This window comes from Sorex araneus, chromosome 1 (genome assembly GCF_027595985.1).
Source record: "Sorex araneus isolate mSorAra2 chromosome 1, mSorAra2.pri, whole genome shotgun sequence".
Lineage (NCBI taxonomy): Eukaryota > Metazoa > Chordata > Mammalia > Eulipotyphla > Soricidae > Sorex > Sorex araneus.
In genome coordinates this window covers 439,930,418-439,957,004 of record NC_073302.1, presented here as the reverse complement: position 1 = coordinate 439,957,004, position 26,587 = coordinate 439,930,418, and the positions used below count along the sequence as shown (strand labels likewise).

At 40.5% G+C, this 26,587-nt stretch overlaps 1 protein-coding gene and 1 pseudogene across 1 annotated transcript; both read left to right on the top strand.

The window, feature by feature from the left end:
• Window positions 1-2,013: 2,013 nt before the first annotated feature.
• On the top strand, window positions 2,014-13,412 carry LOC101543567 (trypsin-like; annotated as a pseudogene).
• A 138-nt stretch (window positions 13,413-13,550) lies between these two features.
• LOC129402580 (probable inactive serine protease 58) lies at window positions 13,551-25,781 on the top strand. Its single transcript, XM_055129647.1, has 6 exons — window positions 13,551-13,610; window positions 14,208-14,271; window positions 20,114-20,270; window positions 21,616-21,866; window positions 24,936-25,075; window positions 25,632-25,781. The coding sequence occupies exons 1-6, from the start codon at window positions 13,551-13,553 to the stop codon at window positions 25,779-25,781; spliced, it is 822 nt and encodes a 273-aa protein (XP_054985622.1).
• The last annotated feature ends 806 nt before the right edge of the window (window positions 25,782-26,587 follow it).

Below are 26,587 nucleotides of genomic sequence, written 5' to 3'. Positions count from 1 at the left end.
AGTTTCAGTTATACAATGCTGAAACAACCACCCCTTCACCAGTGCCCAAATTCACCACCAAAAAAAAAAAAACAAACATCAAAAACCCAGTATACCTCCCATTCCCCGCGCCCCACCCCCCCCGGGTCCCTCTGAACTGATAAATTTCACTTTACTTTCTCTTTACTTTGGTTACATTCAATATTTCAACAAAAACCTCATTATTATTCTTAGGAGTTCCCCACTAGAGTCAGACCTGTTGTGAAGAGATATGAGGTTGCGACCGCGCAGCTTTGGATTTCTGTATTTTAGCAACTAAGTTCAGGGAAATTTCTTCAAGATATTGGATCATTGCAAGCTTGTAACTCTCATCTGTGGTCCTCATAACATGGCAGTCACCACACCCTTCACCCCCAGCAAGGAAAAAGGCGAGAGAGAGAAATACCTTTCCCCTCCTGGGCAGGCATGGGGCCACGGCTTAGTTCTCAGTCTGGAGACATTCTGCAAGGAGCTGCCCATACCAAAAGTAGTTTAGCTGCTAGGGACCATCAGAATCTTCCAACAGTGCTTTAGGGTCTCTGGGGTCACACCTGGGGATGCTGGGACTATTCTAGAGTTGCACCCGGAGATGGTCTGGAGGCCAACTGGTGCAGAGACCGAGCCCAGGTCTTGCATGTGTCCCAGGCATGTGCTTAGACTCTCTCCCCAGGCAGGCAAATTTATTTCTCATGAATGAGGACTTTGAGATGAGTTTTACAATAAAATGCAAAGAATTTTCCTGTGTATAATATACCACTTTGTTAGAAAAAGAAATAAGACAATGATTTTATTTTATTTATATATCTATTTACTTTGATGTCTCAAGGAGTCACTGATTCCATAAGCAATTTTCAGCCCGTAAGGTCAGTTGTTCAGTCAAGAGCCCAGAGATCTGATATTATATGGGTCCTGCATTAATAGAGATACACAGACCATCCCCCAAGGTCTTGGGGATCTCCTGCCTATATCTGGTGGTGCTCAGAGGACTAAGTAATACCAGGAATCCAACTTGGTTGGGCTCAGCTAGATATTCTCCCTAACCTCTGATTTATTTTGGGGTCTACATTTTAAAATGTTTCATATGCTAGATTTATACTGCACTGTAGCACTGTCATCCTGCTGTTCATCGATTTGCTTGAGTGGGCACCAGTAATGTCTCCATTGGAGACTTGTTATTCTTTTTGGCATATTGAATATGCCATGGGTAGCTTGACAGGCTTTGCTATGCGAGTGGGATACTCTCTGAGACGGGTGGAAGAATCAAACCCAGGTTGGCTGCATGCAAGAAAAACACCCTACTCACTGTGCTATTGCTCCAGCCCCCAGATTTATACTACTCAAAATTATTTCCAACTTTGCCCAAATTGAGCAAGTATACATTAAATTCACATATAATTATTCTTAGGAACATCTTTTCCTTAATGACTTTAAATTTCTTGGAAAATATTGCCACTATCACTGTCACTGTCATCCTATTGCTCATCGATTTGCTCAAGCAGGCACTAGTAACATCTCCATTGTGAAACTTGTTACTGTTTTTGGCATATCGAATATGCCACGGGGAGCTTGCCAGGCTCTGCCGTGCAGGCAAGATACTCTTGGTAGCTTGCCAGGCTCTCTGAGAGGGGAGGGGGAATTGAACCCAGGTCAGCTACGTACAAGGCAAACACCCTACCCGCTAGGCTATCGCTTGGAAAATAAAGCATATATAATATTAACATAGAATTTCAGAAGTTTGAGAAATCTGAATAAATCTACAAAACAGATCACAGTGATAAATAAATTGAAAAGTGCTAGAAAGATAATTGGATTTAGAACTTTTATAATGCTGTATGAAATTCTTCTGTAATAAGTTTAGCAAAAAGCACAAAAAGGAATTGGAGAGTAGTAATATAAAGGCTACGTTTCCTTTTAGACAATTAGACGTTGAATAGTTTCTCCTAGTCTCATTTATGTCAAATCATGTGTATATTGACCTTATAATTTCCATAGCAAATGAACACGGTCTCCATAAATAGGTATAACACCTATTATAAGACTTTTGATCAAGACTTTGTGGGTAAAGACTTTAACTTTGTGGTCTCAAATAATGGTGTTCAGGGCATTTATTGTATGAAACAGTCCCTGATGCATCCAAAGGCGTGTGTGTGATTGCACATTCATATATGAATGGTGATATGAAAGAAGTATATTTATTTCATCTCACTGTCATCTCATTGTTCATCGATTTGCTCGAGCGAGTGCCAGTAGAGTCTCCATTCATCAAAGTCCTGAATTTTAGCAGCTTTTCCTTACTTGTTCTTCCAAATGGTGCAGTGTTGGAGGTTTTTCAGGGTTAGGGGAATGAGACCCATTATTGTTACCATATTTGGCATATCGAATATACCACAAGGAGCTTGCCAGGCTCTGCTGTGTGGGCGGGATACACTCGGTAGCTTTCCAGGCTCTCTGAGAGGGACAGAGAATGTATATAAGAGAATGCAAACAAGTATGTTAAAACCAAACACACGTGTACTGCTTTAGGTACATCAGAAGTCTAGACTATAAGAACTTTAAATTTCATTTAAAGAAAAAAATTAGAGGATCAGAGAGATATAGCAGGTTGAACCCACTAGCTTTGCAGGAAGCCAGGATAGTTTCTGTCCCTAGCACCCCATATGGTCCTCTGAGCTTGCCAGGAATGATTCCTGAGCAGAGTCAAGAATAAGTGCTGGCTTTTGGAGCACTGTTGAGTGTGTCCCCAAAAGAGAAACAAAAATTATGTACATTAGTGGTCTATGTAGCTTATTTGTTGCAGGCAGAGAACTCGGTCTTGAAAAGTTACTTTATTATTATTTTTTAAATTTTTATTAGTGAATCACCATCACCGTGAGGTACAGTTACAAACTTATGAACTTTCATGTTTGCATTTCATTTACATCCCTTCACCAGTGCCCATTCTCCTCCATCAATGTTCCCAGTATCCCTCCCACCACCCCCACCCCAACACCCACCACCCCACCCCGCCTCTATGGCAGGGCATTCCCTTTTGTTCTCTCTCCTATTGGGTGTTGTAGTTTGCAACAGAGGTATTGAGTGGCCATCATGTTTGGTCTATAGTCTACTTTGGTATGCAGCTTTCAACCCAAGTGGGTCCTCCCAACATTCTCTACTAGATATTCCCTTCTCTATCTCTGCTGCCTTTTCCCCCAGCATGTGAGGCCAGTTTCCAAGCTGTGGGGCAGACCTCCTGGTCCTTTTTAAAAAAAATTTATTTTATTGAATCACCATGTGGAAAGTTACAAAGTTCTCAGGCTTATGTCTCAGTTATACAATGCTCAAACACCCGTCCCTTCACCAGTGCCCATACTCCACCACCAATAAAAACAAAAACAAAACAAAACAAAAAGTATACATCCAACCCCTCGCCCCCCGAGCCCCCCCCCACTGCGTGACTGATAATTTCACTTCCTTTTCTCTTTACCTTGATTACATTCCAGATTTCAACCCAAAACTCACTATTGTTGTTGGAGTTTCAACACAGACTCACTATTTTTGTTGGAATTTATCCCCCAAGAATACAGCTCTATTGAACAGGAAATATTTGATAATAAGTTTTCCACGCGGTTTACAATTTCTGTATTATAATAATTAAGTCCAGGGAGATTTAAGTTGGAAAATGAATCATTTCCCTTCCTGGAACAGCATGGAGCAAAAGCTTAGTTCACAGTCTGCATACATGGTTGCAAGCACGTGCTGGAACCCTAAGTCATAAAGCTGTCTCTGGTTCCTGCACATTCCACATCCACGCGGCTGTGCAAAGGCATGGCCACCCGGGTCGAATCTCGGCCGGAGCCTGAGCTCCGGCCCCGGCCTGAGACTGCCCAGGTGTCTTGCGGCTATTTCAAGTTCAAAGCACATTTTTTTTTCAGCGCCACAAAGTTCATACCTGCTCAAAGGACCCACAAAATGTCGGACACCACGCCTTCTCCAGGAAGACCTCCTGGTTCTTATCTCTACTACTCTTGGGTGTTAGTGTCCCATTCTGTTACTTTATATTCCATATATGAGTACAATCTTTCTATGTCTGTCTCTTTCTTTCTGACTCATTTCACTCAACATGATACTTTCCATGTTGATCCACTTATATGCAAAGTTCATGACTTCATCTTTTCTGACAGCTTCATAGTATTCCATTGTGTAGAGGTACCAAAGTTTCTTTAACCAGTCATCTGTTTTGGGGCACTCCATCTTTTTCCCAGGTTTTGGCTATTGTAAACAGTGCTGCAAATGAACATACAAATGCAGATGTCATTTCTACTATACCTTTTTGCCTTTCTGGGATATATTCCCAGGAGTGGTATTGCTGGGTCAAATGGGAGCTCAATTTCTAATATTTTGAGAATCGTTCATATTGTTTTCCAAAAGGGCTGAACCAGTTGGCATTTTCACCAGCAGTGAAGGAGAGTCCCTTTCTTCCCACATCCACGCCAACACCGGTTGCTTTTTTTTTTTTTTTTTTTGGAAGATTACACGAGGAAATGGAAAGATATCCCCTGCTCATGGATTGGAATTAGTATTGTCAAAATGGCAATAATCCCAAAAGCATTGTACAAATTCAATGCGATCCTGCTAAGGATACCCCTGACATTCTTCAAAGAAATGGAGCAAGCACTCCTGAAATTCATATGGAACAATAAGCCCCCACGAATAGCTAAAGCAATTCTTGGGAAAAAGAAAATGGGAGGAATCAACCTCCCCAAGTTCAAACCCTACTACAAAGTGGTAGTAATTAAAACACCATGGTACTGCAACAAAGGCAGTGCCACAGACCAATGGAATAGGGTTGACTATTCTGAGATCCCCACAAATACATGAAAAGTTACTTTAAATCCACCATTTCCTGACTAATGAAGTAAGGGAACAACGTGTGCTCTCTTCTGGTTAATTGCAAAACTGTGGGTGCACAGCCTGCTCCGCGGCCCTGAGCACCCCGTGCTTCCCTCCCCTCCGGACTGCCTGCCGAGTGGCCAGCACGCCAACCCCAGCCCGTTGACTGCTGCCGGGTTGTGGGAAAGGGGCGTGGCATAACCGTCAGGGGCGTGGCCTAAGAAAAGTGGGCGTGGCCTCATCACCAGCAGCAGATAGTTTCCTCAACATCCTATCCAAGACAAACATCCTAGCTATTCGCAAGCAGTAGGACAATAAAACACAAGACTTCACATAAGAACTGAAGGAAACATCTCAGTAGGAGACCAGGTTCTACAACAGGCAAGTAAAACGCCAACCACTATTAACTGAGCCTATCCACAATCCTTTTTCCCAACAAAAGGAAACAGGGATACTCATCTTCAAGGGCCCTCTTTCATACCACAACAACAACATGAAGAAAGAGCGAAAATCCCCAGTGCAAGCAGAGGATGATCAAAGGAGTCCGGAAACCTCAATGGGCGTTTCCTACAAACTTGACCTCTCTGATAAAGAATTCAGAGTTGAAATCCTCAACATGTTCAATGAACTCAATGCAAAGATGGACAACTTCAAGGAAGACCTGGCAGAAACAATACAACAGACAGCCGACAAAATACGGGAAGAAATGAGAGCAGAAATAAAAAACCTTCAAAAAGAAATGAAGGATTCAATACATGAAATCAAAAACTCTCTGGATGCCCTCAACAATAGGATGACTGCAGCCAAAGACAGAATCAGTATGCTTGAAGATGAGCTGCAAGAGGCCTACAGGCAACAATAAACCATGGCAAGAGACCTCAAAATAGCTCTAGCCAGAATCAGAGTCCTAGGGGATGATTTCAAGAGGAACAACATTAGAATCATTGGACTACCAGAACCACAGGGAACCAACCCCAACGAAAAAGACACAGTCAAACAAATCATTGCATCAAACTTCCCACAGCTGGACAATGCGGGCAACCAGATTCAAGGCACCCGAAGAGTGCCAGCTAAAAGAGATCCTAACAGAAAAACCCCAAGACATATCATAGTTACAATGATGGACATCGTTCAGAGAGACACAATACTGCAAGCAGCAAGGTCCAAGAAGGAAATTGCATACAAAGGAGCACCCCTTAGACTCACAGCAGATCTATCAGAGGAAACCCTCCAAGCTTGAAGGCAATGGTGGGATATAGTGAAAAAACTCAATGAAATTAACGCTTCACCAAGAATACTTTATCCGGCTAAACTCTCATTCAAACTAGAAGGAATCATACACTACTTTGGGGATAAACAACAGCTCAGGAACTTCATAGACTCAAAACCAAACCTAAAAGAAGCACTAAAGGGGCTATTGTAAGACAAGAACAACCCCTACAAGCACAACAAACCCTTGCACAAAGATGGCACAGAATACCATAACAATAATCTCCCTTAATGTCAATGGTCTGAATTCACCAATTAAGAGACACAGACTGGCAAAATGGATTTAAAGACTGAACCCAACATTCTGCTGCCTGCAAGAAACACATCTGAATAGCCAGAACAAACACAGACTCAAAGTCAAAGGATGGAAAACAATCCTACAAGCAAACAACTCCCTCAAGAAAGCTGAGGTGGCATTACTAGTATCGGACAACATAGACTTCAGGTTGAAAAATATTAGAAGGGATAGTGAAGGCCACTTTTTATTAATCATGGGATGTGTACATCAGGAAGAAATCACACTCTAAATGTCTACGCACCCAATGAGGGACCAGCTAAATACCTACAACAGCTGCTAAGAGACCTTAAGAAGGACATGTTGAGCAACACAGTAGTAGTTGGAGAGACTTCAACACTGCACTGTCTCCTCTGGACAGATCAAGAAGATTAAAACTCACCAAGGAAATACTGGCTTTGAAGGAAGAAATAGAAGAGAGAGGGCTAATAGATCTATACAGGGCTTTATATCCCCCCCAAAAGGAATACACATTATTTTCCAGTGCACATGGAACATTTTCCAGAATAGACTATGTGCTGGGCCACACAACATACCTCAACAGAATCAAAAAGATAGACATTGCACCAACTATCTTTTCAGACCATGATGCACTGAAGATAAATCTTAATCGTGGACAGATGCAGAAAACCAAATCAAACACCTGGAAATGAAATAGCTTGATATTGAACAATGAGTGGGTCAGGAAGGAAATCAAGGAAGAAATCAAAAGGTACCTAGAGACAAATGAGAATGAAGTCACGAGCTACCAGAACCTGTGGGACGCAGCTAAAGCTGTTTTAAGGGGAAAATTTATAGATCTGCAAGCATATCTCAGGAAGGAAGAAAGGGCCCACATAAATAACTTGACTTCACAGCTCAAGACCTTAGAAAAGGACCAACAAAAGGAGCCCAAACCAGGCAGAAGGAAAGAGATAATAAAACTTAGAGCAGAAATTAATGACATGGAAACCCAAAAGACAATCCGAAAGATCAATGAAACCAAGAGTTAGTTCTTCGAGAAAATAAACAAGATTGATAAACCACTAGCAAGACTCACAAAGAAAGAGAGAGAGAACCCTTATAAGCAGAATCAGAAATGAAAAGGGGGACATCACAACAGAAACCAATGAAATTCAAAAGATCATCAGAGACTTCTTTGAAAATCTCTATGCCACGAAACAAGAGAACCTAGAAGAAATGGATAAATTCCTCGACTCCTATAATATCCCAAGGCTGAACCAAGAAAACCTGGAGTACCTGAATAGTCCAATTAACATCAAGGAAATTGAAATGGTAATCAAGAGTCTTCCCAAAAACAAAAGCCCTGGTCCAGATGGATTCACTAGCGAGTTCTTCCAAACATTTAAAGAGGACATTTTGCCAGTCCTTCTCAAGCTTTTCCAGGAAATTGAAGAAATAGAAACCCTCCCAAACAGTTTCTATGAGGCTCATATCTCCCTAATACCAAAAGCAAACAAAGACACCACAAAAAAAGAAAACTACAGGCCAATATCCCTGATGAACAAAGATGCGAAGATCCTCAACAAAATATTAGCAAATAGAATTCAACAACTCATCAAAAAGATCATACACCATGACCAAGTGGGATTCATCCCGGGGATGCAAGGATGGTTTAACATCCCGAAATCAATCAACATAATCCATCATATCAACAAAAGAAAAGATAAAAATCATATAATCATATCAATAGATGTAGAGAAAGCATTTGACAAGATCCAGCATCCGTTTATGATGAAAACACTCGCCAAAATGGGTATAGAAGGGACCTTCCTCAATATAGTCAAAGCCATTTATCACAAGCCTATGGCAAGCGTTGTCCTCAATGGGGAAAAACTAAGAGCCTTCCCTCTGAGAACAGGGACGAGACAAGGATGCCCACTCTCTCCACTTCTGTTCAATATAGTACTGGAAGTACTTGCAATAGCGATTAGGCAAGAAAAATATATCAAGGGCATTCAGGTAGGAAAGGAAGAAATCAAGCTCTCACTATTCGCAGATGATATGATACTATACCTAGAGAACCCTAAAACCTCTACCAAGAAACTCCTAGAAACAATAGAGTCGTATAGTAAAGTTGCAGGCTATAGAATCAATACCCAAAAGTCCATGGCTTTCCTATATGCAAATAATGAGAGAGAAGAAAGTGACCTGAGAAAAGCAATCCCATTCACAATTGCGCCTCAAAAAATCAAGTACCTCAGAATCAGATTAACAAAGGAGGTAAAGGACTTGTATAATGAAAAATATAAAACACTACTTCAGGAAATAAAAGAGGACACAAGGAAATGGAAAGACATCCCCTGCTCATGGATTGGAAGAATTAATATTGTCAAAATGGCAATTCTCCCCAAAGCATTGTACAAATTCAATGCGATCCCTATAGGGATACCCTTGACATTCTTCAAAGAAATGGAGCAAGCGCTCCTGAAATTCATATGGAACAATAAGCCCCCACGAATAGCTAAAGCAACCCTTGGGAAAAAGAAAATGGGAGGAATCAACCTCCCCAACTTCCAACACTACTACAAAGCGGTAGTCATTAAAACAGCATGGTATTGGAACAAAGGCAGAGCTGCAGACCAATGGAATAGGGTTGAATACTCTGACATACACTCCCAAATATATGATCATCTAGTCTTTGATAAGGGAGCAAGAAATGTGAAGTGGAGCAAGGAAAGCATGTTTAACAAATTGTGCTGGCAAAACTGGATGGCTACATGCAAAAAAATGGGCTTAGACCTCCATCTATCACCATGTACAAAAATCAGATCAAAATGGATTAAAGACCTCAACATCAGACCAGAATCCCTAAGGTACATTGAAGATAAGGTCGGCAAAACCCTCCACGACATTGAAGCCAAAGGTATCTTCAAAGCTGACACGCCACTGGCCAAGCAAGTGAAAACAAAGATAAATAAATGGGACTATCTCAAACTAAGAAGCTTCTGCAACTCAAAAGAAACAGTGACCAAAATACAAAGACAATCTACAGAATGGGAAAGGATATTTATGCAGTACCTATCTGATAAAGGGTTGATAACAAGGATATACAATGCACTGGTTGAACTCCACAAGAAGAAAACTGCCAACCCAATCAAAAAATGGGGTGATGAAATGAACAGAAACTTTTCCAAAGAAGAAATCCGAATGGCAGAGAGGCACATGAGAAAATGTTCAACATCACTAATCATCAGGGAGATGCAGATCAAAACAACAATGAGATATCATCTCACACCACAGAGACTGGCCCACAGCCCAAAAAACAAAAGCAACCGATATTGGCGTGGATGTGGGGAGAAAGGGACTCTCCTTCACTGCTGGTGGGAATGCCGACTGGTTCAGCCCTTTTGGAAAACAATATGGACGATTCTCAAAAAGTTAGAAATTGAGCTCCCATTTGACCCAGCAATACCACTCCTGGGAATATATCCCAGAGAGGCAAAAAGGTATAGTAGAGATGACATCTGCATTTCCATGTTCACTGCCACTCTGTTTATAATAGCTACAATATAGAAAAAACCAGAGTGCCCGAAAACAGATGATTGGCTAAAGAAACTCTGGTATATTTACACAATGGAATACCACGTAGCTGTCAGAAAACATGAAGTCATGAAATTTGCATATAAGTGGATCAACATGGAAGTATCATGCTGAGTGAAATGAGTCAGAAAGAAGGAGACAGACATAGAAAGATTGCACTCATATGTGGAATATAAAGTAGCTGAGAGGAACAAGCTTACAATGTTGCGATTCCTGGCAGACATTTCTCTGGACTTAGTTACTAAAATACTAAAATGCAGAAATCCAAAACTATGCTGCTGCTAGTGCGGCCTCCTGACCTCATATCTCTTCATTCTCAGCAATGGAAAACAAATTACCAAATGCTTTCTTTTCAGCAGATCGACTTTAGGGAGAGAAACTCCAAATCAATAATAGTGAATTTTTTTTGTTTAAATATTGAATGTAATCAAAGTAAAGTGAAAGTAAAGTGAAATTTACCAATTACACATGCGGGGTGGGGCGCTGGGGAGGTGGGGGGAAGGGGGGAGGTATATCGTGATTCTTGGTGATGGAATATGTGCACTGGTGAAGGGATGGGTGTTTGAGCATTGTATAACTGAGACTTTAACCTGAAAGCTTTGTAACTTTCCACATGGAAAAATAAAAGAATTTAAAAAAAAAAAACTGTGGGTGCAAAAAAAGTTTTCCGAGATAGGTCTGCCTAAGCGTTTTCAACTTTCCCCCATCAGTTGCTTTCCCTGCTGATAATGATGACAAGATCGTTGGGGGATACAACTGTGGCAGGAACTCCGCCCGATACCAGGTATCCTGAATGCCGGCTACCACTTCTGCGGTGGTCCCCTCATCAATAGCCAGTGGGTGGTGTCCGCTGCTCACTGCTACAAGCCGTAAGTGACTAATGTTTATATCCCTGTTCTCTGTGATCAACTCCTGCCATAGCACCCTCAGAGTTCCTTACTGATTAGGACTGTGGGGATGAGCACTGATATTCCGAAAGCCTCAGGTGTACCCTATGCCCCCAGCACTGGATTGGTATTATTTCAGGACTCTCACATGGTAACATGGAGAGAATTGTAGGTATACCGATAAGTGGCTTAAAAACATTAATCAGTAAAAACTCACAATCAGGGAAAAGATGGTATAGGTGGTTACAAGACACAAGGCATTTGCTCTACAACATGTGAAATAGAAGTTGTGCTTCAAATCTTTTTGATCTCTCATTTCTTTGCTGTCACATCTCCCTACATTATTGGTAGCCTAAGAGGTGCCGATCAATTGCCACCAATATTATTATTCTTTATATCTGTTACTACCTTATTGGGGTCAGTTGGCTCACAGTCCCATGCTTTTGTAGTCTAATGAGATGGTGTGTTATGAGTCCATGCTTTTGTGGTAACTACCCAGGACCACAATTGCTGGATCACTGGTTGTACTGCCTTATACAGAACTAAACCAATCACCCATGTTACTGAACACTTAGGGGGTGGTGTCTGCACTACTGCTTTTCATTGGTTATTCTTGTAAGGAGAAAAAGCTGGAGTTGGACACCTACAGAACATTAATCTTTTGTTTGTTTGTGTGTTTATAATTTAGCTGCATCTAAGTGCGTCTGGGGGAATACAACATCAATGTCCTTGAGAACAGCGAGCAGTTCATCCAGGCTGCCAAGACCGTTCTCCACCCCAGGTACAATGCAAAAACCTATGACAACAACATCATGCTGATTAAGCTGAGAAGCCCCGCCAAGATCAACGCCAGAGTGGCCACCGTCTCTCTGCCTACATCCTGTGCAACTGCTGGCACCCAGTGTCTCATCTCTGGCTGGGGAGACACCATGAACGGTGACAGTAAGTGTTGCCTGGAATAGAAGCAACTAGCATAAGGATATCAGCACTGAAAGGCAAGCTGAGGATCACTAGTCCAAATTGTCACTGAAAGCAAGATTTGCAGAGTGTAGTGCATATGTGGGTTCTTAGAATATAATCATTAAAATTAGAACAATCCCTTTGCTAAAACGCAACAGAAGCCTGCTATGACAAAGAAGTCTGCACATCTTCAAATGAAGTGTGATGAGTGATTTTCAGAGAACTAGAAACTGATAAGGTGAGCAGAACAGAGGATAGCACATTTACTGCCTGAGGTGTAAACATGTACCTAATTCTTATATTATGCACTGTAGCACTGTCGTCCCATTGTTCATGGATTTGCTCGAATACGTACCAGTAAAGTTTCCATTGTGAGACTTGTTACTGTTTTTGGCATATGTAGTATGCTACGGGGAACTTTCCAGTGTCTGCCATGCGGGCGGGATACTCTCAGTAGCTTGCCAGGCTCTTTGAGAGGGATGGAGGAATTGAACCTATGTTGGCCGCATGCAAGGCAAATGCCCTACCTGCTGTGCTATAGCTCCAGTCCATCTTATATTATACTCAGTATGTTTTAGGAACAATCTCTAGTTTGATATTAATGCTCCTAGTGTCAGAGTGAAAACAGAATAGTTTGGAAAACCTTCCATTTATTCACTACCCCAAAGAAAATACAGGGATGTTGGGTAGAGAGGAGAGATAATGAGAAAGCAATATCTGGGAAATCTCTGGGTAATCTATCTGTACTCTTGTACCCACAGCCGACTACTCTGAGATCCTGCAGTGCCTGACTGCCCCCATCCTGTCTGACAGCACTTGCCGCAAAGCCTACCCTGGCCAGATCACCAGCAACATGATGTGCCTGGGCTTCCTCGAGGGCGGAAAGGACTCTTGCCAGGTTCCTTTCCTTACTCTCCTTTTACCCAGCTCAGTCGCATGTATCTCTACTATATTTCTCCTTTACAGACAAGGAGATTTGAAAGGTTGTACCTGGGATAGATTGTGGGGAAAAATAGCTTTGGGTGAATAATGGGTTTTATTTTTGTGCTATCAATATTTAGGGTTCAGAGCAAAAAGATAAACAATATGACTTGCAACAGTACCTCCCAATGACCCTTTGAGGTGGCATACTATAAAAAGTCTTTGAACGGGGAAAGGCTAGTTGGAAAACACTCAACTCCCTAGTTCTCATCTCTTTGGGAGCCTACAGGTTGCAAGTAAGAAAGGAGGATATGGGAGTAGGGAGGAGAAAGAATGGGGACTAAGAAATGGAAATGAAGGGGTAGATTTCAAGGGATGAGAAGTGCTCTTGAAAGTTCACCAGTTTGGGAAGATGACCCCAAGGCAATGGAGGAACCCTTTGAGCCTTCTACCATCTGGGGAAGTTGGGGAATTCTAACTGTCCCTTTGCTCTTACTCAGGGTGACTCTGGTGGCCCCGTGGTCTGCAATGGACAGCTCCAGGGCATTGTCTCCTGGGGCTACGGCTGTGCTCTGAAGGGCAAGCCCGGTGTCTACACCAAGGTCTGCAAATACGTGAGCTGGATTAAGCAGACTATGGCCTCCAACTAAATACCTTTATGTCTTTATGACCCATCCACCCTCACACAATCAAATTCATTCTGCTATGTCTGAAATTGGTCTATAAATAAAACCATTTCTCCTAAATAGATCAAGAACAGTTGTCATTTTTGGTTTGTGAACTTATGCATGCAGCGGACAGATCAGTATAATGATAGATATAGGATTGACATCGACCAGAACATTAAGGTATGAATTAAAGTTTATTGACTCACCAATCTAATTTTAAAATGTGGAACATTGTCCCTTAAATGCCAATGGTAAGATAAGGGGTGTGTCTGAGTCAAGCAAACATAGGGAAAGTTCAGACATAAGTAGGAAACAAAACATCCTGCTATGATGAGATCAAACTTTGGCCCACTGAGGTAGTAATACAGACATCTTGTCAGGGAGATTTTCACCCAAGAGCAAAGCATTACTGTTGTCACCATACATGTTTCCCATTCCCACACATGCATTAACGATTTATCCTCTGTTCTCTGAACTAACTCTTCATGAATGGGGTATATATTGAGGGGGAAGAGTGAAGTGGAAGTTGTTCCTGATAAAATGGACAAAGAGCCTTCTACTAGGGACTGTTTAGGCTAATTTATTTTCTAGACAAACCACAACATCTGTCTCCTTCCTTGCCACAGGCCCTGCTGGAAGATTGAAGATGTCAATCTGATGGACTTAATAGTGGTGATCCATCACGCAAATTTGTTTTTCTAATCATTTACTATGATCTAGTTTTGTGGGATCTTAATGACAGGAAGATTGTCATCACTGTTGCCATCTTATTTGTAGGCAGATACTGACACTAAAACTGGAAGTTGCACGCAGTTGCCCAATGTCATTCAACTAGTTCATGGTAAAGCTGAGATAAAGCCCAGGGTGGCCTGATGTCCAGTGCATAACAACTGCTGCCTAAAGACTCTCCTTACTGTCCCTTAAGACATGTGAAACTTTCTAAAGCTGTGTAAGTGAAGCTTTATAAACTATGAAATTTTTTTAAGATTGCCAGTAATCGTTCTTTTCATGATTTCACTTAGTTATGTGTTCCAATTGCTTTTTTTGCACTGGAATTGCATTGCTCTTGCCAGAACAGTCTATTGTCTGTTCCCTCCTACCATAAATAGCTCCCAAATTCAAGCTAAATTATGTATTATTCTGAAATATAAGCAAAAAAATGGTAAAGGGGCAGATAATTTTTCAGAAAATAGATGCAATACTGTGAAGACATGGAAGTCCTTTTCTTGTCTAGCCTGTATTTTACTCTAGCCTGTATCCACAGGCTCTTAATAGTTTTGAATCTTTGATGTCAGAAGAAAATTTGTTTCAGAAATGTGCTATTGCCAAAATTCTGTGAGCTAGGGTCACACTGAAACAAACAAAAACAAGGTTTTGTTTCCTTCTTAGTACTCACTATTTCTCTCTTTTGCTTAAGAAAAATGTAGCCATCAGTACTAGTCACCATTTCTTAAATGATGTTATATAATATTTTCAGGCTCTTACATGGTAGTCAGTATTGACAATTATCCTGTGAGATAATACTAACAATTACTCCATTTGAAATCTGAAAATACTCGAATTTAAAGATGTTAAGTGGTCTTATTAAGATGAGACAGCTAGTAAATCTTAAAACGAGAAACTGAATACTAGTAGCTATATTCCTGAGTCTGTTGTCTCCATTGTTGTGTAGTAACCATGAACATATTAAAAAGTTGAAGAGTTTCACAATATTCACAAAAAAGCGACATCAAAATATAACTGTCCCGGGGCCGAAGCGACAGCACAGCGGGGAGGGCATTTGCCTTGCACGCGGCCGACCCGGGTTCGATCCTCGGCATCCCATATGGTCCCCCAAGCACCGCCAGGAGTAATTCCTGAGTGCAAAGCCAGTAGTAACCCCTGAGCATCGCTGGGTGTGACCCAAAAAGCAAAATATATATATATATATATAACTGTCCCCAGTAATTTGGAAAATATGGATACCTAAAGGTTACAATAATTTTATTTCACATTTATATTACATTTGTCATTTGACATTAAAATTAAATGTTTCAAGTACTTTGAAATCTGACAAGGGCAATATTTTTTAAAAATTTTTTTATTAGAGAATCACTGTGATGTACACTTACAAACTTATGAACTTTTGTGTTTGCATTTCACTCATACAGTGATAGTTTATCCACCCCTCCACCAGTGGGACCAGGGCAATAATTAAACAAAGAAATTTAATCAAAAATATCGCACTCAGAAATCTCCATGATTAGATGGCTTCACTGGAAAACTCAACCAAACATTTAAAAAATAATAAAGGTCAATTCTTCTAAAACATTTTAAAAAATTGAAGGATAGAGAGTGATTCCAAACTCATTCTCCTAGGCTAGCACTAGCTGGATATATAGGCCAAAAGGAATTGTACAAGGAAACTGTACAAGGATAGACCAATATCCTTGAATGAGCCTACTATTTCAGAAACATTTTTTAGGGTAGTCTAAAAATTTTCATTTTCATTTTCTTTTCTTTCTATTAATCTTTGTTGGAAAAAATGTATATGACCTTTATTCTTCTAGAAGTATTTCTTCTAGACATAAAATATTGCTGGATTTTAGTCAACAGCAATGATACAAAACTTGAAATAACAATTATACCTTCTGTGAGCCAAGGTTTATAATGATTTATTGTAAAATATTAATTTGTCTCAAATTAAAACTAACAAGACTACCTGACTGTAAATTTTTATGGCAAGGAAGGGATTTGGGGCCACACCAAACTTTTCTCAGGGTTTATCCCTGTTCTATGCTCAAGGATCACCTGTTTTATTTTTTTTGAGGGGGAGAGAGGGGGCACACCTTAAAATACTCAGGGGTACTCCTGGATCTGCATTCAGAAATTACTCCTGGAGGTGTTCAGGGGATGTTGGGACCAAACATTTGCAAGGCAAATGTTCTTCCTGTTGAACTATTGCTCCATCCCCAGGAATCACTTCTGGGGAGGGTAGCTACATGCAAGTTAAATGACTTAACCCTGTACTACCTCTTCAGTCCTGTCATTTTAATTTATTCATTTAAAATAGTATATTTAATAGTGCTATTATTTTCTCTTTTGATTTTTGAGGTCATTCCCCTTGGTGCTCAGAACTTACTCCTAGGTAAGTTCTCCTTGGCTCTAGGTTCAAGGATCATTCCTGGTAGTGTTCAAAAACCCATATGCAGTGCTTGGGTCAGCCCAGGTGGGCTTTGTGTCCGGTAAATTCTGAAAGGTACTATCACTTGTCCCTCCTTTATTAGTTATTGCACCTCTGGTTTGTTTTTTGTTTTTTGTTTTTCCAGGCACTATGATTTACAACACTATTAATAATAGTTTCAGGTAGGTGTAGAGTTGGAACATTCTGTATCTAACACTAACTTTTTAAAAGGCAGCTGATATGTTATAAAGTATCAAAGTGAAAAGTATCAGTATTTTTTATAAAAAAACCTAAACATTAATAGTAACAAGATTTATCTTATTCAGATCGTTAGAGCACCCCACACCTGGATATCTGAGTGTTTTAGGACTTTAGACTAGCCTTAATATTTACAGGGACAAATGAACAAGTTACAGACAAGGTAGGGAGAGACTAAAAATTGGGAGTTTTTGCAATTTAAGAAATGTAAGTCATGGTCATCAAACAGGAAGTGGGTCCCTATGTTAAATTTTAGTTAGTTCTGAGTTAGTTTCTAAATTCAGCTAATTGTTCATGAGACAAAGAAGGGGAATTGCAGGTTTTGTCTGGTCACCATGGCTTTTTTTTTTTTCTGAAAAAAGGGAAGAACTGTGTTTGATTTTGCCACAGGTAAATTAGGGATCACCTGGGGAACCATGAAATTCCTGAGATAGAGCACAGAGCTTCTCTTAATTCCCTGGGAAGGTGTGATTTTTCTGACTAAATCATTCCCCAGAACACCAAATGTTTTACCCACCACTCTTCCGGGAGCACAGGACTCAGGTCAGTATGTCAGAAAAAAATTTCTGGAGACTTAGTTCCATGTCCTGAGCTAGGTTCAAACACGAGGGCCACAGCTTCACAGCTTTCTGGATATGAAGAGGGCAGAAAGAATGTACTGCATTTCTTTCACACTCCAGTGACTGGTGAGTCTCTCAGAATAACAGTCCTTGGAAGAAGGGAAGAGGGGGCAAGATGACTGGTTCGAGTCACAAAGGGAGGAGGAGACAACAGAGGAAGTCTATGTCACAGACAGGAAGGGCAAACTGTCACTGGGCTGCCTCAGAATGCCTGGGGAGATTTTTGGCTTGGTCTGTTTCTTTCTTTGACTTACACCAGAAACAGCTCCAACCTGAAATAACTGGGCCTTAAGAAGAACTGATTTGAAGTCTTCAGTAAGATCCTCTTCTCTCTCCGAGCCCCAATTTCTGTCTCTCCCCAGGTTATTTAGGCTGAGAACACTAGAACTGGAGATCGAGAGAACTGCAGTTTGTCTTGCATGTCTGCCACTGGTAAGACAGCAGCCTGAAAATGAAGGTCACTCTCATCTTCGTTTTGGTGGGCACAGCTGGTGAGTCTAGGATCTTGTGGTTCGATAATAAAAGGGGTCCAATCATGGAAGCTGTGAGTTCAAGTGGTGGGTGCGTTCTGTGTGCATTCAGTGGCCAACAATCGCCTCTTCTGGCCTCCCCAACAGAGGAACAAGGAGATGAAGGACCATAGGCTGATGGTCCAATGGCCTGTTTGGTGCAGAGCTGTTAGCATACTTATAGAACATGTGAGGAGGTTCAAGATATTGGACTGCACATAGATGTGACTGATCATTTTCAGAGGTAAAGCACTTCACTGGAAGCAATTCTCTAGGGAGGATTAACTCAGGGAGACACTCTGTCTCCCAGAGACATCTATATTACTTTTCTCTTTCCCTTTAGTTGGACATGTTAAACAAGTAAGTACTTCTTAACAATACTTGCAGTTATTTGCATAAACACAGTAAGAGATATAGATCCCAAAACTTAGTTCTCCGGACTCTGAGGGCAAGCAAGTCTTTTACTGTAAATCCCAGGCTAAGTCCTCAGGCTGTTCGTTTGTCCTTCCCATTAGGGGTCCTGTCTCTAAGTCATAATCTTGCATCAAGACCGTTTTTTATGCTTTCCAGAGACTGTCCCATTTTGATGCCAGGGTAGGTTCGCTGCTCTCCCTGAGAACATTCCAGTTCCACGGTAGGACTTTTGTGGGGTGTTAGGAGCCATGGCAACCGAAACCTGAGTCAAGTAATTGTGAGAGATACCCAGGAGTAGATATATATTTCAGAGTCAACCAACTCCCCAATATTAAAAACATAGCATTAATGATATTTTTTGGTTTAAGCAAAGAACATTGCTCTGTAGTAAAATATGAAAAGTTATAAGGGAGATGGAAAATCAGCTAATTCACTACAAATACAAAGTCCACAGTTACCAAAAAGTTTGACTTATAAGTACCAACCACTTGGGGAATTATGACAATGAGAGGTAAGGCACAAAGGAAATGTTACAGATAAACTGGTGGGATTAGGGGTGCTCAAAAGAGCACTGTAAGCTTTAAAGGAGGAAGAAAATGTGCAATTTACTGATGAAGCCTAAACCACTCCTAGTTAATATCCAACAGAAGGGTTGGAAAAGGACACGGAAAACCACACCTAAATAGCCAACAAGTGAAGGGCAAGTCCAAAGACAATTGACTTTTTTTTTTTTTGCCTTTTGGGTCACAGCCAGCAATGCACAGGGGTTACTCCTGGCTCATGCACTCAGGAATTACTCCTGGCGGTGCTGGGGGACCATATGGGATGCTGGGAATCGAAATCAGGTCCACCGAGTGCAAGGCAAACACCCTACCCGCTGTGCTATCACTCCAGCCCCAAAGACAATTGACTCTTGAAGGAACCTAGGAGATACTCTTCCCACACAGCTTTCAGTGTGTTCACTGCATGCCTCTGGAGCCCAGGAGCCTGTTAGCATGTCAGTAGAGGAGCCTGAGACTTTTCTAGGACTCTAAGGGGAACTTCCTGCATGGTTGCTTTTCCTGGGCTGACAGGCTTAGAGGCAGCGGGCAGAGGGCAGACATATGAGCGGGGTCAGGAGTGCTAGGAGCCTCGGTCCCTGCCTTATGCTCATTCCTTTCCCTAACAATAGCAGAGTATATTTAATGTTTTATTTCCACATCTGCTAAAAGTACATCATAAAAATAATTCATTTTTTTAATGTTGTGATACAGTCAGCAAGGTTTCTGATCAGCTTGAAATAACCCCCTGTACTAATTTCACAGACCATGAATTATTTCTCTACCACTCAGTGAGATGAGTTCATCTATTTAAGGGGGAGACATGGGGGCTCTCCTCTAAATTTTCAAACTATTTAAGGGGTCAGAAAGATAGTGAAGTGGGTATATGCTTGCTTTGCAGGTGGCTGACCTGGGTTTGATCCCCGGCACCAAGTATGGTCCACTATGCCCTGGCAGCAATGATCTCTGAGCACTGAGCCAGGAGTAACCCCTGAGAATTTCTTAGTGTGACCCCCAAAAGAACATAAAAAACATAAAATATTCAAAACTTGGATGTTGTCTGTCAAAATCTTATGGTAAAACTTCCTTAGCTAACTCTCATCTCTCAACATTTTTGGGTCTTTGTTTCTGCTCAATTGTATTGTCTTTCTTTCTGCCTATAACCCCACTGAATCTTTAGGAGTTATTATGGCATCAGATACTACAAATAAAAAGGTTGCATTACCAACAGATTACGGCATTCCTTACATGGTCTATCTTCAGTCCACCCCAAAGTCCTGCATTGGGTCTCTCATTCATCCTCAGTGGGTACTGACAGCTGCGCACTGCCCCTTACCGTAAGTAACCGTCTGCTCTTGGGAATGATGCATGAGGCAGGTGTCTTTAAACAAAGTCAGGTCAGGTGAGATGCTCCAGATTATTTTAGTGGCATCCTAGAAGGATTATAAATACCCAAGAGGAAAGAGGACCTTCATCGCAAGAGGAAAAGGCATACATCATAGGGTAGTTTAGTAAAACAGGATATTCACTCATACAATATATTAGAATATTTAAAGCAGTGAGAAAACTGGGAGAGATCAAAATGGAAGTAGATGGTTCCTGAGGAGCTTACATTCTTGCAGAGAATGTCAGTCAACGACTGTGTTTATTCCTTTAAAAATGGTCAAATTTAATGTAGGAGAGCAAAAATTAGAGTTGCATTTTCATGAGTGTGGTCAAGTCAGGAATCTTGGAAAGGATGAGATCAGAGGTGAATAAAATCTAGGGGGATTTCAACGGGATTCAGGACACTCCTGAATTGTAGCAAAGATGTTAAAGTATTTAGCCAACTAGATAGTATGGTTGACTAAATAAAATGTGTTGGAAGGTGGTTATAGGATGAAGTTGAGGAAATTGACAGAAGCTGTAGGATCAGGTCATAGGAGTAGAGCAAGCAAAACGTTCACAGAAGAATGGGCCCTTGAAAAACATAAGTGGCCCTATGATGTGTGAGAATGAGCTTTCTGATTCAGACCTCTTCCAAGTTTCAGAAGCATATAAGGATGATTTCCAATTTGGAAATGTTCAAACAGTGAACTGTTTAAGAGTTTATACTCTAATGCAGGCTGTACCCTTGCCTCCACAGATATTATGGGAAATATATAGGGGATGGTTCTCAAATAAATGAAATTGAAAACTTGGATGTTCTTCTACCAGTTAGATTATAATACCCAAACAGTTTTGAGTCAGGCATGACTCCACATATGTGCTGAATGACTGAAATTCTGGAGATGGCGGTGAGTTTGTCCAGGAAATAGAATTGAGCAGTGAGCATTGAAAGTCTTGAGAATCCATGGTTCAATTGTAATTCCTTCTCTATTACATTCTTATTTTATTATGCTAGTAATAATAGCAATTATTATTTTTATGACTAGACTTCCTGAGTGCATCCTGGTGCTAAATTTTATGCCAGATTTATACATAACTAGTACAATCAATGTGTAAACTATTGCTATTAAAATTTTTAGATCAAGTCAGGTCAGGGCTGAGAAAATTAAAATAGAATTAACTCATGATGCCATATAAAATTCAATAAAACAAAACTAAATGAAAGTTAGATAAATGGGGACATTTCTGACAGTTCTTTCAGTATGGCTTTATGTGACTCTTCCATTTTTTCTCTTTTTCTTCCTTCTTCTATAGCACTACAATCCGATTGGGGGTTTATCAACCCAGTGTCATAAACGATCAAGAACAGATACGAAATTACTCATTGGCATTGCGCTACCCTGAATTCAAATCACATTCCTTGCAACATGATGTGATGATGATAAAACTCTCTAAACCTGCTGCACTCAACTCCAATGTAGGAACCATAGCCATAGCTCTGGAACCCTTACTATTGAATAATTCTTGTTTTATCCCAACTTGGACCTGGAGTAAATATAAAAACTGTAAGTCATTGACTCTTATTTCTTCATCATGATGAAGTTTGGGCATGAAACAATTATGAAGGGATATTTGTAAAAGAAAATAACTGCTGTGGTATGAGATTCTGGCCTCTAAATTGATTAGTGCCAGGACCTCATTTGGACAAGACTAGAGGTCAAAGGATAAAATTCATAGAGAGATACAGGGTAGCCAATTCAACAGTAACTCATGGAACAGTCAGTCAAATGTTGTATCTATACAAACTTCAAAACTAGTGCCCAAAGACTTTAACTCAATTAAACTTGGGGGAACTACTAGGGGTTCTTGCTCTAAGAGAGTGTTAAGACGTCCTACAGGAAAGTGATATAGTTTTTCAGACACAACTTCAAGAAGCCACGAAGCTATTGATGAGAATAGCAGTGGGAATTTGTAACTTCCCAATCACATATTTGGAAAAGTAATAGAGGACAAAACTGTGATTTGGTAAAGTAATAGGGGACAAAACTCAACCTAAAGTTATGGTAATTCATTCCAGTGGACCCCAAGGATATGAAGTTGGTTTAGAAGGGCCACTACTCCTGTCACTTGGGACGGTCACTATGGAAAGATTCCTTTAGACCTCTGTTTCACCCAAGAGTTTTCACTTACCTGGAAATATCAGGGTCTTTGATTACTATAATATGCTGTTGCGGCTACTCTGACCTTTCATGTCTCTCAGAAGCCATTTTGCAGACCACCCCTCCCCCATCTGAGCTCTCATAGGGTATGAACACATGTCTACTCTCCTTCAGGTCATGTCTTAACAGGAACATTCTGTGAAAACAGGCCTTTCTGATATATTTGTTGATAATGGTACATTCTGACTTCCTTACATATTTCTAATGGCTATAGTGAAATCATTCGCTATCTGAAACAAAAGTTAATGAAAAGAATTACTTATTAGAATAAAAGAGTGCCATGCTGAGCAGACAGTCCTTATTAAGCAGAGCAAAATCTTGGATTTATAAGGGGATTGTGGGAAGCTTCTTCGGTTTCCAATGAATAGATTTACATAACCATTGTTTATTTTTCATTAGTTTACAATACCATAAAAATGGGGGTGGGAAGGTCACTTCTGTTTGTGTAGACAAATCACAGCGAACACCACAAAAGTTCCTGTAGAGTCACTCTAACCCAAGGATTCTCTCTACCCACTCTACCCAGCCCCAATCTCCTCTCTCTCTGATAAATATCAAAATTTCTATCCAACCTTATTAACACTGACTTTTGCTGCACTTTCAATGTTTAATTGGGTTATTTCTATTATACATGTGAGGGACCAGGTGATTGTCTTTCATTTCCTGGTTGATTTCACTCAGCACAATCACCTCAAACACCGTCCACTTCAGGAATTAGATAACTTGCAAAGCTTTAAGGGGTGATGTAATGCTTACAGGGATGGTTATTCGGTAAAAATTTATTGGTTTTCACTCTAGTCCAAATATAGAACTTATCAGAGTGGCGGAGGTTCTGATGGGCTGACTTTAAAAATGACATAGACTGATTGACTTTCTGCCACTCTTCACTGAGATAAATAGGAATAGATATTGGTCAGGTTTAAGCCCAGTCCTGGTGGCTTCAGACTGATCCATCTGTTCAGTAAAAAACAAACCAAAAGACACAACTTGTAAAATCAGACGGTTTGGAAAAGAAATTTTAAAAATGCAAGCACTTGTACTTTCATTTTCAACATCAAAGCAACATCCTTGGGAATCTAAGTCAATATATTTTTTGAGTAAATGAAAGTTTCATGATGTTACTCTTGGCTTTAGAAGTCTAAGTAATTGAATCACATTTTACAAAAATAATGCATTATGCATCATTTGAAAACAAGTCCAAATAAATACTTTTATCACATAATTGCCAAATCACGGTAAATAGTTCTATAATTGTGATGAAATTTTTATTAGGGGTTATTTCAAGTAGCAGGTTATTGTAATTTAGATTATTCTATGGATTGTAGTTCAATTCCCCTTCCTCCACCACATTAAAAACTTTAAATTGAACTTAACTCCTCTCTTCTCTGATCTCATTTTTGAACTAATCTTCTTTAGAAAATTAGATTTGTGTATACTCTATTAAAAATTCTTTTGTAGAAGCAACACTAAACAGTTTAAACAATCTCTGTCCAATCTCTGGGTCTATTGTTTTTTTTGCTGTTTTTCTCTGCCAAAGTTAAAATTATATGACACCTACTTTAGATGCCTGCATCCTGAAGTTGAGATTGTAGTAACAAACTCTGGGATTGAGATGAATAATGTGCTTTCTGGCAGGGGGATTCATATGATTATTTACATATGTACACAGGTACACAAGTACACTTAGAAGCCACACATCTGTGAACAATGAGTTTCGATTAAAAAATGAGTTTAGATGTGATGGCCTCTCAGTATCTATATTGCAAACCATAATGCCCAAAAATAGAGAGCATGGGGGAAATTGTCTGCCACAGAGGCAGGAGGAGGGTTGGGATAGAAGCGGGTATACTCGGGACATGGGTCATGGAAAATGTGCACTGGTGGAGGGATGGGTTTCAATCATTGTGTGACTGAAACTCAAACATGGAAACTTTGTAACTATCTCATGGTGATTCAATTTTAAAAAATAAGTGGAGAGACCTGTGGGCTAAGGTGTTTGATTTGTCTACAGCTAATGCTGGTTCAATCCCTGTCACTACAGTAGTCCCCAGAACACTCCTAGGGGAGAGCCTTGAACAGGGGCAAAAGCAAGGCTTGAGCACTACCAGTACACAGCCCTCATGCAAATTTCTTAATTAAAAAACAAGTTTATACACACTAAAATCACTTTCTTCCTCTAAGAATAAATATAAAGATGAAATATGTGTAAAAATAAGAGATTTTTAAGCACACTAGTTTTGTGTCTCACTTGTTTCTTGCCCATGTGTTTTCGAAGATCTCTGAGTTATGTACATTACCTATAATGAGTATTTTCATAGATTACTGCATGGATTAGTTATTACAATACAGGATGCTGATCACATGAATTATGTGATAAGGAAAGTGACAATTGACTTTATCTTCTCATTCCCACAGCTCCTGACCCTGATAACCTGACCTGGATTAACCAATATATTCTTCCGAGTCACGAGTGCCTTAATAAGATAAATAAACACATGAAGAAAGGAACCATCATGTGTATGGGAACACCCGATACCATCTTGTCTAAAAATAAGGTGTGCTTATTTTTATTTGACAAGAAAATAGCAAGCTCATGAGTAGGAGAGTAAATTATTCGTAATAAAATTTGCCGCTACTCTCCACCCTTTAATCACTCTGTTTATGAATGAAACCCCCAGGGAGAGAAAGATTACTGAGTGAACCATTTCTCATTTCTGTCTTGTGTGCCCTACAGAACAATCCGGAAGATAGTACAGGTGTGAAGGTACATGCCTGCATGCATCCAACCTGTTCAATCTCCAGCACCATACGGGCTCCTAAGCACCACTAGGTGTGGTCCTGGAGACCCCCGAGCACTGCCAAGGTGTCCTGCAGGGCCTGAGGAGCATGTGGAGTCCTTCGGGAGTAGTGTCCAACCATCCAGCATGGGTGGCTGAGAGTCACCAGGAGTGGCCTCTCGGGCCCCTGGGGGCCCCTTGAAAGCACTGCTGAGGAGGAAGGAAAGAAGAGAGAAAAGAGAAATGAGTTCAGTCCAGGAGATGCCTCTGCCACCTCCTGGTTTTATGAGGACAAATCAAGTGTGTGACCTCCTCTTCCATTCCTCTCTGGCAGGAAATCGCAGCCTCTCCAGCCATCTGTGGTGGGAGAGTGCACGGAATCCTGTCCTGGACCAAAGGAAGTGTCCCTTGGGGAAGACAGGGGTTCTTCACAGAAGTTCATCACTATGCAGGATGGATTCTGCAGAACATTAATACCCACTGAGGCGCCTCTCTACCCATCCCCTCGGGGTATCGGCTTCATGATTCCACAGGAGGTTCACAGTGGCCTTTGATCATTCTTGTTCCTGACTATAATCCAAACAGAAATCATCCAAGCTAAAAAAAAAAAGTACTGATGCTGTGACTCCTGCTCTTTTTTCACATATTGTATAAAAGCAATGTGAAATCTGTCCAAATCCCCAGCATTGGTTCATTCATTCAAAAAGTACGGGGGACATTGGAGGTGGGACATGTACACCAGTGGAGGGATGGGTGTTGGAACATTATATGACTGAAACCTGATAATGAAAGCTTGGTAACTGTATCTCACAGTGATTCAATTTAAAAAAACATCACTGAACCTTCAGGTATTTAAAAGACACTGGCATAACTAAGCATAGTTTAGTAAATATGGCTTTTTTTGGCCATCAATCTAGTACATTATCTTGTGACAACTGTTAGAAAGTAGATGAGTGACATGTTTGGTGAGAATATGTTAAAAGACATTTTGTGTGGCAAAGTTAGGGGATGTGTTAAAGAGGCAGTTGAGTTAGTAGAAAATATTTTTGTGTGAAATAAAAATAGTTTTATTTAGGAAATACATGGAGAGAGAAAGAGTGTGTGTGAGAGAGAGAGAGAAAGAGAAGGAGAGAGAGAGAGAAAGAGAGTTAGGCACTCTTTTGGTATGTAGGTGATTCCAGAATTGACTGCCTAGGAGAGAATATTGTAAAACCAAGGATAAAAGACTGAAAATAAGAAAGGATAATAAATACACAATTTTCTAGGAATACATAAAACAATTGATGGAAG

Coding starts and splice junctions, on each gene's coding strand:
- LOC129402580 (XM_055129647.1), top strand. CDS start 13,551: ATGCAGCGGACAGATCAGTATAATGATAGATATAGGATTGACATCGAC. Junction 13,611..14,207: donor ACATCGACCAGAACATTAAG/GTATGAATTAAA, acceptor TCTTATTTGTAG/GCAGATACTGACACTAAAAC. Junction 21,867..24,935: donor CTGGAGTAAATATAAAAACT/GTAAGTCATTGA, acceptor TCATTCCCACAG/CTCCTGACCCTGATAACCTG.